Source organism: Brassica napus, chromosome C9 (assembly GCF_020379485.1).
Source record: "Brassica napus cultivar Da-Ae chromosome C9, Da-Ae, whole genome shotgun sequence".
In the NCBI taxonomy this organism is placed as follows: Eukaryota; Viridiplantae; Streptophyta; class Magnoliopsida; order Brassicales; family Brassicaceae; genus Brassica; species Brassica napus.
The window spans coordinates 43397762-43411868 of record NC_063452.1 but is presented as its reverse complement, the minus strand read 5'-3'; the positions used below and the strand labels follow the sequence as shown (position 1 = coordinate 43411868).

General features: G+C 35.9%; 1 protein-coding gene across 1 annotated transcript; it reads left to right on the top strand.

Annotated features, from left to right (window-relative positions):
* Positions 1 to 8963: 8963 nt before the first annotated feature.
* On the top strand, positions 8964 to 10758 carry LOC111209511. Its single transcript, XM_022709450.2, has 2 exons — positions 8964 to 9884; positions 9955 to 10758. The coding sequence occupies exons 1-2, from the start codon at positions 8964 to 8966 to the stop codon at positions 10756 to 10758; spliced, it is 1725 nt and encodes a 574-aa protein (XP_022565171.1).
* The last annotated feature ends 3349 nt before the right edge of the window (positions 10759 to 14107 follow it).

Sequence of the window (14107 nt, the reverse complement as noted above, 5' to 3'; positions counted from 1 at the left end):
AAATTCCAACGGAATTCCGACGCCAACGGCTAGTTCGTCGGAATTTCCTCGAAATTTTTTAAAATCCCCCAACGGCTCTCTAACGGTTATAATATTTCCTCGGAATTCATCGGTTTTTTCCGAGGAACACATTTTTCCTCGGAATATTCCGACGGATTGATATTTCCTCGGAATTCCGTCGGTATATTCCGAGACCTCGGGATATTCTGAGAATTTCATTTTCCGTCGAAATGTCCGTTAGAATACCGCTGTTTTCTTGTAGTGTATTGCTAAGGAGATTGATAACTCTACACATTTATACCTTGTTCAATCTAAATGGGGAAAGATGTATTTAAAATTTATTATACTAAAGATTTACTTACAATTTTGTTTCTATTATTTTTACATTTTTTTGTTGTTTCTAAAATACACTAGATTTTCTATAAAGATCCTAAACATACTCTATATATAGTTTTTGCTATAAATACAGACATCTTCACCACCTATGCCAATAAAAAAAAGACCATATCTCATTCATCTCTTATTTATCGAAATTTATAGTGCCTATCAAGTAAAAAAAAATTCCATCTTAAAATCAGTTTAATGTTCAATATAGTGAAACTCTATTATTTTCCGTAGATAAGAATGTTTTAGTAAATCTAATAACAGGGCTTTATGGAAAGTTGCAAATCTGGCCCAGCTATTTGGAAAAATCTTAAACCCATCTCTATTTATAACTAGGAGGGTGTCCGCGTTATTGTCGTTAAATATGATTTTTGGAAGATGTGATTATGTGGTCAGTATTTATTGTGAACATCATTATTTGATTTTTTTATGTTATGTAGTAGTAGCTAATAAGTTAATATATTATGTGTTCGTCTTTTTAATAAAGTGTTGTTGTATGTATAATACTACTTGTTAGTGGTGAAATGAGTTTCTTATGTAAAATATATTGAATTTCAATAACTTTGTCTTTAAGAATTTGTTGATTCTAAGATTAACAGCGTCAAAATTGTATTTTAGTTTTTCACATTTTTGAACATTACTCTTTTAGATGTTTTTTGCACTTTCCCCCATATTTTGACCTTGAGCCGTCACCATCTATGTATTTCGTTTACCTCTCCGTTGTGCAGTGCTTCTCACCATCACTGGGAAAATACTCACCTTTGTGCTCTTGTTTTGCTCACCTTCTTTTTCTTTGAGATTATATGTTATTTGTTATAGATCAGACATATTAGTTCCATGTTGTGTGGTTGTTTCTTACGGCGTTGTATGTTATTTCGGTCAATATTTGTCGTTTTTTTCTTTCGATTTTAGCTAAGGTTAGAAACTACTTCTCATTGGGTTTGGTCAGAGTTTAGTTGTCATTGATGTTGTTTTCCTTGTTGCTGGTTTGCCATCGATAGTCTCTGCTCGTCTTGGTTCTCAAGATCTGGTTTTTGGTGATCTGACTTTTATGTTCTTTTTTCATAACTCGAGGATGGATCCACGGTTCGTTGATTTCATTTTGTCTCATTTTGTCTCTTTTTATCTCTTTGTTCTCTCATCTCGTTGCACCTTTCATTGCTGATCACGTCTATGGTGGCTCTCCCTTTCGCCATATTTGCTACTCTAGGTTTGGATAGTGTTTTTATCTGTGTATGCTTTGTGCACTTGAAAGGTTTTTTATGGTCTCAAACTTAAGTTTTGGTTTCTCGGTGGTTGGCTTTCATTCTCCCACACTCAAGTTGTTTATATTCTTCTCATGCATCCCTTGGTGTAGGTATGCGGAGCTACTCTTTTGGAGCTTTGGTTTCTTCTATTCAGAATTTTGTGGTTCTTCGCTGTCATGGGCGTCTTCTATGTACTTATTTAGTTTGTGAGGTGCTTCTTATCTATTAACTGGTGGTTGTGCTTCTGGTGCTTTAGACATGCGTCTTTTTGTTTTGTGGTGATTTTGTTCTTCCGATGATTATTCTTTCTCTGGCCCGCTTTTTTGGTTTTTTGCTCTGGTGCTTGATCACGATCCTTTGTGTTCTGGGGATTGATTTATCTCATATTTTATCTTTTTACTTTTTTTCTGACATCTGCTTGTTCTAACCAAGACATTCTATGGTAAGATGAGAGAGATTAGTCTTCTTTGCTGGTCTTTTTTCAGCTCCAAACTTTTATTGAGTTAGTATTACTATGGTATTTTGCTTTTTCTTCGTGATTGCGGAAGTTTTATGTTTAGATTATGTATTACACTCTAATTTCTTTTTATTAGTTTGGTCATTTTATATTTTTAATAGTTAAATAAATATATAATTTGTAAATTAAATAATAGAAAATGGTAAAAAATAGTAAAATAACAAAAATTATGTTATTTTTAGTTATGAATAAATTAAATATGCAAAATTATTTCTATTATTTTATTTATTTATTTATTCATATTGAATTTTAGTAAACAATAAAATAGATTGTCAAACTTCAGACGATAGTTAGTGCGAAAATGATTAGATATTGCATAATTAGAAAAGATTTGGCCAAATTACACTAATCTAAAAGAATAAGGACCTAAAACGTATGAAAAAATACATGGATGACATGTGTCGCAAAAGCCCCGTGCCACTTGTCAGAATAAGGGAAAAAGCCAACTTTATATATATAGATTTGATCCAAGTCCAAGTATCTTCTATATATTAATTGAGGATTTTTTAAAAAGTTGTAAATTCAAATTTGTACTAATTAAATTTTAGACTTGCTTAGGTGTCAATTTTTTAAATCTTCTTATTACTGATGTAGCAACCTTACATTGAGTTTACACAACTTTACAGGGGTGGGCAAAAAACTCAAACCGAACCGAACCGAACCGAACCAAACCAACCGAAGTTAAACCGACCCAAACCAAACCGTCCTCTTTACATAACTCAATTGGTTCATGTTTTACTCAATCCGAATGGTTTGGTTTGGTTTGGATTTAAACCGAACCAAACCGAACCAAACCGATAATCCAATATATTTTTATCTATAAATATATATATATATATATATATATATATATATATATATATATATATTTATATGTATATTAACATATTGTAAATTTTAGTTAAAGTTTCGTTTTCCATTTTTTCTTAACTTCCATATATTTTCTAAAAATTCCAAATATGATTCAAATAAAACTATTATATATATATATCTAATCCTAATACCTAAAGAATAGATTGTACTGAAAACAAAACCTAAAAACTATAAGTATCTACGTAGCCGTCTCGTCTCGTTCATCTTCTCCGGCTTCCATTGCCTAAAGGTAAAATTACGTAACAAAGTGATTATAGGATCAATAAAAAAAAAGGTAGATGCAAATAGTCTTTTAGTTAATAGGTTTTGGAATGCTTACAAGTCTTTGTTACGCTAATTAGATTACAAATAGTCTACTCTTTGTCTATTATGTATTTCTTCCTTTGACGTGGTTAAGACCTGAGAGTTTTATCACCGAGGTTTAAATTTTTTTTCATTGACTTTTAAGTTTTAATAGTAAATACACGTTACAACTCACTGTTTCTAATGAAAAGAGAGAAGTAACTGAACGTTCTTTCTATTTAAATAATTTAATTAACAACTTCTATGTTTTCTGTGTAGATGAATAACAAAAACAAGGCCAGCGGTAAAAGAAAGGAATCTGATTCTCCACCAGTACCGCCAAAGCCAAAAAGAAAACTACCAACACGATCACCGGCGTGGGAAGTTTTTACGAAACTTGAAGATGATGAATCAAAGTGCTCATGCAATTACTGTGGTAAGACCTATTCATGTCCTTCCACAAGTGGAACTAGCACTATGATGTCACACATGAAGAAGTGCAAAGATTATTTAGATTGGCTCGAATCTGATTCTCAGCAACACTTGTCTAGTGGTGGAAATAATGTTCATGGTGGTAAAAGTGTTGGTATGACTAAACCTTTTGATCATGTGGTGTGCAAGCGAGCAACAGTGAAAATGATTATCATGGATGAGTTGCCATTTTCTTTTGTTGAGAATGAAGGGTTTAGACAGTTTTGTGAGACTGTTATTCCTTGGTTTAGTATTCCATCACGAAGGACTATTACAAGGGAGGTTGTTGGTATGTATAATGCTGAGAAAACTGCATTGAGGACTACTTTTAGCCTAAATAAGCAAGCGATTTCTTTTACCACCGATAGATGGACTGCTATTACAACTTTGAGTTATATGGTTATAACTGCTCAAGTGCTCATTTCATTGATATGGATTGGCAACTGCATAGAAGGATTATTAGTTTTAGTCCTATTCCTGATCATAAAGGAGAGACCATTGCAAATCAATTTATAAGATCTTTGGATGATTGGGGTATTGAGAAAGTGTTTTCTGAGACACTTGATAATGCAAGTAGCAATGATAAAGCAATCAGCATTTTGAAAGATCGGCTGCTCCAAAAGAACAATGATGCTTTGATGATGAATGGTGAATTTATGCACATACGCTGTTGTGCACACATACTGAATCTGATTGCCAATGAAGGGTTGGATGATATAAGTAAGAGCATAATAAGTGTTCGTAATGCTGTCAAATATGTGAGGTCTTCTACTTCAAGACTAGAATCTTTTAAGCGTTGGGTGGAGGTTGAGAAGATAACAAGTGGAAGTGTGGTATTGGATTGTCTTACTATGTGGAACTCAACTTACTTGATGCTGAGAAGTGCACTTAAATATCAAACTGCATTTGAAAGGATGGCTGATATGGATAAGCCGTATGATGCATGGTTCAAAGAACTTGATTCTAACGGGAAGGTGAGGAAAGGACCTCCAACAGCTGTTGATTGGGACAAAGCGCGGCATATGGTAAAGTTCTTGAAGTCTTTCTATGACTCAACTTTAGCCTTCTCTTCTTCTATAAAAATAACATCCAATGGTTGTTATAATGAGATATGCAAAATTCAGTCAAGTGTCGAGAATATGGCTTATAGTCAAGACGTTGATTTAAGGGATATGGCTTCTGCAATGACAACTAAGTTTGCTAAATATTGGGAAGGTACTGAGAAGATCAATAAGATATTAATAGTGGCTGGTATACTTGATCCTCCTCGCAAAATGGTTTTCAGAGTACAGCTTTGAAATTATCTATGGAAAAGGTAATTCAAAGTGCAAAGAAATGTCTAAGTTGGTGATGGATGTTTTGGGGAGCATATTCAAGGTATACAGTGACCGGTACAACACTTTGAATCTACAAGATTCTGCTGCTCGTGATGGTGAGAATGTAACCGAGTCAAGCCAAGATTGCAAGGATATGGAAGATGACAACATTGATGATCCCTTTTTAAAGTTTATGGTTGCTAAAAGAACAACTTCAGAAGTTGTAAACGAGCTGGACAAGTATCTCAAAGACGAGCTGTACGTACAAGTTGAAAATGACTTGGGGCTTCCATTTAATCTTTTAGACTGGTGGAAGACAAACAGCTCAAAATACCCAATTATGTCTCTAATGGCCAGAGAAATTCTTGCTATACCAGTATCTTCTGCTGCATCTGAGTGTGCTTTTAGCACTGGAAGTCGTATTTTAGATCAGTATCGAAGTTGTTTGACTCCTGATATGGTTGAAGCGTTGGTTTTGACCCAAGACTGGTTACGTGCATCACTTCGTTCAGAAGCAATAAAGACTCTTGAAAATCTAGAAGAAGAAAACCAATTCATGGATTCAGGTATTTTAGTTTTTTTTTTTTAAGAATCCTAAGTGAGTAATGTCTCACTGTCTCCCGTATATGAACTAATATCTAATTTTTTTTTTAATTTGAATTTGTTAGAGTTTCATCCTCAGTCTCAGAATGAAAGTGAGCTTCACCCGTCTCTGTTAGCGTAAAACGGTAAGCTTTGCTAAGGTTATATTAGTTTTATATAATGCTATATAATGGCTCTATATAAGATATGAATATTGGTTTGAACGATTATTATTATTGTCTTGTTGCAGATTATTGTTGGTGGCATGAGAGAGACGCTTGGATTTTTCTTCTTTCTCTTTATAGTTAAATTGGGTTTTTGATTTTTGTTCGGCTTTATAATTTAGTGAAGATCTGTTTTCAGTTGGACCATATTTGGTATTTAGTTTTTGGATACATTGTTTTTGACTTTTAGTAATGGATTTTTTAGCTAACAAAGTTTATATTCCCTCTTTATCTTTTATAAGTTGATGATTTTTAAGTAAAACTAATGCCATCATATTTTATAACCGACCCAAACTACACCGAACCAAACTACACCATAATAAAGCAAACCGAACTAAATCAAAACCCAACCAAACTTAATATAAACCAAACCGAAATAAACCGAACCAAACTAAACCCAAACCGAATCCAAACCAAAACTACTATGGTTTTAATTGGGTTGAGTTTTACAAAACCCAAATTACCCAAACCAAACCGAACCCAAACCGAACCAGAAACTAAACCGATATGCCCACTCCTACAACTTTAGACTAATATTTTATGCCACTGACAATATTTTTTATACACGTTATCAGTTACAACGTCTTTGTATTTGAATTGATTACAGCTTAGCTTCTTCCATTTAAAAACTTTTTTTTTGTGAACTTTATGAACAAAATAAAATTCTGGTTATTTGTGAGAAATATGCGTTGTAAAGGTGTGCCTAACTCGGTCTTTATATGTTTGCAATTGTATTATTTAATCGTTGTTAAACCGGACCAGGTCATTAAAAACTTTGGCCGGTTTATTGGTACCAACTCAATTAGTAGTTAGCTTCGTATGGAAGTTTATGTGAAGTAACAAAATAATATATGTGATATACAAGTTCTTACAAATATATATTTGACAATATTCAATTCATTTATATTCAATAACAAATATCTTACTTTGATACTTCATCCCCAAGTATATATGATTTGTTTTATATATGATTTGTTCTATATATGGTCATAAATCCATCCTAAAATTTAGGGGATGTCGATATCCTTTTACCAAATATGCAAAAGATTTGTTAGTGGATATTATTGTTTGAAGAAACAATATTTTGTATTTAATGTGGCATGCTAATATGTGTAATTTACCCAAAAAGTAATCACATTAAGTCACATACAAATTTCTTTTATGGTTTATACAATTTATATTACTAATTTTTTTTTGTGTATAAATACTTTATATAAGGCTACTACATGCACCCTATGCATGAAAACAAAGAATACAAAGCAGATCCCGGAGACTTTTTTTTTTTTTTTTGATAACTCTGGTATCTGGACAGCCACATTCCCAACTATCCCCCCGTAGGGGGTCCAGCGCTCCAACGGAAGGGATGTTAAATCCGCTGTGGCCGGGGCTCGAAGTCGTGATGGCGGGCACCTCAGCCGAGGTTCCTTTACCACCAGACCACGAGGCCCGGTTATAACTGTATAGGTTGAACTTTTTATAGTGACTGGGCTCACCCCGAAGGGCCACCTCGCCAGAAATCCCCGTAGGGATTTTTTAGCTAACCCAGTACCACCCCGCTTTCTCCGAGTATCGAACTGGCGACCTCGGGTAGTCGTGTGTGAGAAACGTTCAGTACTGCCGCTAGGCCACCTGACGTTCTCAAAGATCCCGGAGACTTTATTTCTCTTTCGTAGATATTAGCTCAAATATGGCGAAATATCAATGGATCTTCGGTTTCACAAACATATTTTCGGTAGAGACAAAAGTAGAGATAAATTTATAAGGGAAAACTGTTTTTTAGAGCAAAAAAATAGTAACTATGTCCCTTTACACTAATCTATATTTTGTGTCATATTTTCCTATAATACCCTTTAATATTTATGAAAATAATTTTAATAAATAGTTTTAGAAACAAAAAAAATTTGGAAAAATAGTAACATTTGTTAAAATACCTATATGAACTTAATGGTATATTTTCCAGTTATAAAAAAGTTAAAATTATAGATTTCAGATTATGTTCTAAAAAAAGTAGAAATGACATTCTACGAAGTAGAAAACGAAATCTACTTTTTTCATTGAATCTACAATGTTTAGAATACGTGATCTACGAAAATAGGAGTATTCTACAAATATGTAGAATACACATTCCGCGCTTAACCTACCATTCTAAAATTCTTAGAAATCAAAATCTACACATTAATCTAATTCTAAAACATGTAGAAACCGACTTCTACAGATTTACTAAAAAATCTAAAACATGTAGAAATCAAATTCTAAACATTACTATAATTCTAAAAAACTGTAGAAACTGATTTCTACATATTAGTTGTATTCTACGGATAAGAAATCAGTTCCTAAAAATATGGAAACAAAATATTTGAGAATATTCACTTTTCTATTTTTTTTTTAAAATCGATTTTTTTTAAAAAAAAACGAAAAAGGAAAAAAAAAATCGACAAAAAAACCTTGGCAACCTTCTTCGCCGTCTTCTATATTCCATTGATTGTTCACAAAATTTTCACAAAATTTTCACATTATTTCTACCATGATTCATGTCTATGCTTCATGTGGTGTTTGGGAATTGGTTGTATCTTCAGGTTGGAGTTTTAATGTTGATAAAAAGAAAGGGGGAAGGTTACTTGCTTTGGAATTGAAGTCTTCTCTGGAAGAGTTACAGAAAAACGTTATAGAGGATTTTGGTTTTGAAGAAACAGATGCTGATTTGGAGTTGAGTTACCTTCCTATTGGATTGATCAATTCATCAAAATGTCCACCAGTGATCATTGGAAACTCAAGGCAAGTTCAAAATTTTCTAGGGTTTTGTAAGAAGCATCAGTCAACTCAATTGTGTGTCAGCTATAAAGCAAAGCAAGAAAATCCAAATAAGATCGATATTGATCTTAATAAGATGCCAACTGATGCAAGTACTAGTGAAGAGAACGAGCAAAATCCTTGTGACATTGGGACCGCTTCAAATATTGTTAAGGGGGCTAAGCATAACGAGAAGAGGAAAGGGAAGATGAAGCAAAGTGAAGTTGATGGAGATGATTATGATGCTGACAAGCATAACGAGAAGAAGAAAGGAGAGATGAAGCAAGACGAGGTTGAAGGAGATGATTATGATGCTGACAAAATCAATTCTGAAAAAGAAAACAGAGAAAAATTGGCAAAGAGTCAGGTGGTGGAATTGGTTAAGACGGGAGATCTTTTCCTCAACAAAACAGTTTTGAAAGCGAGGTTTGAGTTATGTGCAATGAAGCATAACTTTCACTACACAGTTACCAACTCCAATAAATCAGTTTGGTGTATTAGATGCGCTGATAAGGTGTGCTTTTGGGGTGCTCGAGCTGAGTGTTTGAAGGGCTCCACATATTTTATTATTAAGAAGTATATCGGTGTACATTCCTGCGCACCTTCAAACAAAACCAGTGCCGGAAAGACAGCTTCAGCGAAAACGATAGGCAGTCTGCTAATGCATAAATATGAAGGTATCAAGGAAGGGCCTAAAGCGAAAGATATTGTTCAGATTATGCGTAATGATTATGGATGTGAGATCTCTGATTCTTTAGCATGGGATTCCCGTGAATATGCAGTCAACGCTGTTAGAGGTATTCCAGAGGAAAGTTATGGGAAAATACCAAAATACTTGCACATGCTGCGAGAGGCCAATCCGGGTACACATTCCTCTTACAAGACTGACGTCGATGGTAGATTTCGATATCTGTTTATAGCGTTTGGTCAATCGATCAGAGGCTTTAACACAGTCATGAGGCGTGTCATTGTTGTCGATGGAACATTCTTGAAGAGTAAATTCAAAGGGGTGCTACTGGTTGCAACTGCTATAGATGGAAATTCAAATTTATATCCTATTGCATTTGGGATAGTAGACTCTGAGAATGAACAGTCTTGGGAATGGTTTATGAGACAATTCAAAGTTGTTGTTGCTGATGATAATGGTTTGGCTTTTATTTCGGATAGACAAGTGTCAATAGGGAAGGCACTGGAGAAAGTGTATCCGCTAGCGAGACATGGTATTTGTATTCATCATTTGTTGAATAATGTGATATCGTATTTCTAAGGCTTCAAAGGCTTATAGAGTGGTTGATTTCAAGAAGACGTTTGCTCATGTTTGCAATATCAGTCCAGCAATTGGAAATTATCTAATGGAAGCAGATGTCAAAAAGTGGGCTAGATGTCAATTTCATGGATACAGGTATGACATTAGGACAAACAATCCTGCAGAGTCGATAAATTCTGCGTTGCGTTCGCCGAGAGAGTTTCCCGTAATTCCTTTGTTGGACAGTATTAGAGAAATGCTGACACGCTGGTTTTTTAAGCGTAAGCAATCGATTTCAAAGCACACCCACCGTTTGACCATAAATGTGGAGGAAAAGATTGATAGGAGAATTGGAAAGGGGGAAACTTTCAGAGTTTACCCTGTAACCGATAGCCAGCTGCTTGTTAAAGGCGATACAATTGACTGCTTTGTTGATTTGGACAAACGGACTTGTTCTTGTGGGAAGTACGACCTCTTGAAAATCCCTTGTAGACACGCAATAAAAGCTGGTTTCTTTGTTGGTAGAGAACCATATACATTGACTGATTTTTTGTATACCACGGGAGCTTGGAGAGAAGCTTATCAAGAAAGCATAAATCCCATTTCAGTTCCTGAAGATGGTTGGTCTGTTCCACAAGTAGTGGAAAATTCTGAAGTGCTACCGCCTGAGACAAGAAGATCTCTTGGAAGAAATAGAAAACGCAGATATGAAACTGTTGAAGACAAAATCCGATCATCACAAGGATCACAGGGGGATCAGCTTCGTAAGTGCAGTAGATGTGGTCTTGGTGGTCATAATAGAGCAACTTGCAAGATTCCAATATAGTGGATTTGTTTGTTGTGTTCTTCACAATTTAGTGAAAGTTTTCCAGACTTCATTTGCTTGATTTCTAGTAACTTTGTTTCTGTTTGTGATAATTTTGTTTCAGTTTTTCATATTATATTTGCTTGAATTTTAGTAACTTTGATTCAGTTTGTGAGAACTTTGTTTAATTTTCATAACTTATTCTTAAACAAACTGTGATGTCCGCTACGTTTGGATCGATCGATCTATATATTGAATGGTCGATCCGTCGGTCGATCCTGATCAATATGCAAAACAGAAAAAAACACGGACAATCTTTTGATCGACCTGGTACAGTTCTCTCGATCGGCAAAGCTCGATCTCATACCGACCGATCGATCGACTATTTGGATCGATCGATCTATAATTTAGATCGATCGATCGGCCGGATGAAACGATCGATCCCGTACTCTGATAAATCTTATTTGAACCGAATTTAACTCAGCAAAATAGAGAGAATAGGATAAAAACCTCCATTTATCTTCTCCTTCATGACTATACTTAATAGAATGGTAACTTACTATAGGTTATATAATTAATAAAAGTTATAATCTAAACTGGATATATAAAACATGCAAACAACCCAGATCCGAATTCGAAATGCGCAGAAAATTTTAAAAAACCGGTGGAACACAATGGAAAGATATAACTGATACTAATCATTGGTGGTCGTCAGGACTGCAGCTCCTACTCTGTCCTGGTGCTCGTCTGCTCCTATGGAGGCGTGAACCTCGCTCTGCATCGGTTGCTTCATCAGATGGTTCATTTTCTGCGTCGTCTCTAGTCATACCAGCTGCCTCTGTAGTCTGTGGAGCGCGGCAGCAGGAAGGAGTAGGTGGATATCTAATCTTTGCGAGTGCACCCCACACAGTCTGCATCATCGTCGAGAGCTTGACTAATGTATCGGCAGTCCATGCAAACTGCTGCTGCTGTGTACCATCTAATGGTGGTGCTCCAGAATCAAACTGACCAGTATATGGTGGTAACAAATACTCCATGGAAGGGTTTGGAGTATGATCGACTGAGATATCCGGGATGGTGTCATCCTCACATTGTGTCTGCGCAGGACCAGAAGAAGAAGAAACACGACGACGTTTTGAAGCTGGTGGAGGAGGCGTGTAAAGAACTTCAGCATGAGGCATGAACTCCATGTTCTCCACAGACGTCAGAGATGTGATAGCGGTTTGTGGAAGCTTGCAATGAAGGATTTTCCCATCAGGCATGGTAAAACGGTAAATTTTACCAGAGTGAAGGATCTTGGTGTTTAGGAAGAATTGGGCATCAAATCTGTCAATCGTATCCACACAAGGAGTATCCGAAAGATCAATACCATGGTGCATGAAGATCCGAGTAAGTAGACTGCCAATAGACTCCTCCAAAGGCTTCCTGTCAAGAGGACGAAGACCCCTAAACTTCCTTTCAAACAACATCTGAGCAAACAATGCTCCCATGTTTACCGAAAGCTCTTCTGGAGGTTCATCTGCAACGTCATACGTCGGCCTGAGAGCTAATGGCAGCCCGTAGTGAATAAGCTGCGCTTCATCCTCGGTAAGTGATCCTGCTTCTGACTTTCCAAGTAGAAGATGACCCAGATATTTTGCTACCACTCGCAAGACCGGGTTTCTGAGCATTGCAAGTTTAGCTTCCCGAGATACATAAGAACTGTCTGCAATCTTTCTCCACAACAAGTAAGCACAAGGAAACTTGGGCAAAGAGCATGCCTGATGTCGGGTCTCAAATCCGAATAGTATACACAGCTCGTGTATAGACATCTCATAAAGCAGTCCTCTACATAGGAATGTAAGTTTACCTTCGCTAGCAACTTTGTTTACCTCGGACTTGTAGTGCAATTCAACAGAAGAGAGAAATTGTATAACCAAGTCTGGATATAAGGGTTGTGGATTGTAGCCAAGAGTTCCAAGTCCCATGTTTTTCCACATCTTTTTGACATCCCGCAGAATTCCCAACTCCTTTGTAGTGTAATCGCATATGAACTTTGTTGGTTTCAATCTCATCCGCTGCAAACCATTGTAGAGAATGCAGTGGTAATCACTCCAACCAGCATAGTAATCGCGGTTTGTGTAGGATGCAAGTTCTCTCAGCTCCTTCTTACTTGAGATATGTCGGTTATGAATTGTAGGGAGTTTAGAGAATGGAGTCAATGGGTCACGAGGCCAAGGGGCTGCTTCCCAAGGCTCACCACTTTCGGGCTGCGCTGAGGTCGAAGCAGCTGTTGTGTCACGTGTCTGTGTTGCCGCCGGTGCTGCTTCCTTGGTTTTTTTCGGCACTCCTTTTTTCACCATTTTCTGCACACAACCCTTAACAAATGAGTTCTCAAAGATAAAACTGAGTTAATTGGCATGGACAATGATTCAACACCTATGCAACTCAACAACTAACATTACAGCATCAGCAATCTCAGTCTATTAATTCTAAATTTTCAAAAAAAATTTTTTAAGAAGTAACCCTAATTTCTTAAATCAAACTTAAAACTACGAATTAAGGCAAGAGCTATAAGGAAAATCGTCACTTATCATCACCCTAACACACGATTTAAGCCAAAACGACTTAAAAACACTAAAATTTCACTTTTTCTATTTCAATTTCGAACTATAAAAGTGGAGATAGAATTTCATACCTTTACAGATCGACCGAAAGAGTGGTAGATTCAGAATTAGCTCACAAAATCGTATGGGTTAGGCTCAAGAATCGTCCAAATCGAAGTTAAATCGAGAGAGATAGGGTTTATGAAGTTGGGTTTGATCCCATTCTCTCAAAAAAAATTGGGGAAGGAGATAAAAGTGAGGTTTGATCTGAGTCTCACGATTTTATGAATAAAATCGTGTTAGTCCGGTTCAAATTAAGTGGGTATTAAACCGGATTTAACCGATGAAAACCATAAAATCGATTTGAGAGACTTACCTGGGTGCGGGATCGATCGATCCGAAATATAGATCGATCGATCTGTAGGCGATCGAGCTTTGCCGAACGAGCGTACTGGAACAGGTCGATCAAAATATGTTGCGCGTTTTTTTGTTTGTTCTGCATAATGTTCAGGATCAACTGTCTGGATCGATCTGGTCCTACACAGAACGATCTATCTATCTAGATCGATCTTTCTGGATCGACCATCTTGTTTCGATCGATCGATCTATTTAGGCTGACCGGATTTGTAATTCTTTTTTGAGTTTAGTGAACTTTATGGTTTCTCAATTGATAATGTTGTCTTTCATTTTGTAAACTCAAGTACTGTATATAGAAAAAATACCATTATAACATAAATTCCTAAAATCATTACAAAATAAGTTTAAAAAGCATAACCAACAATAAA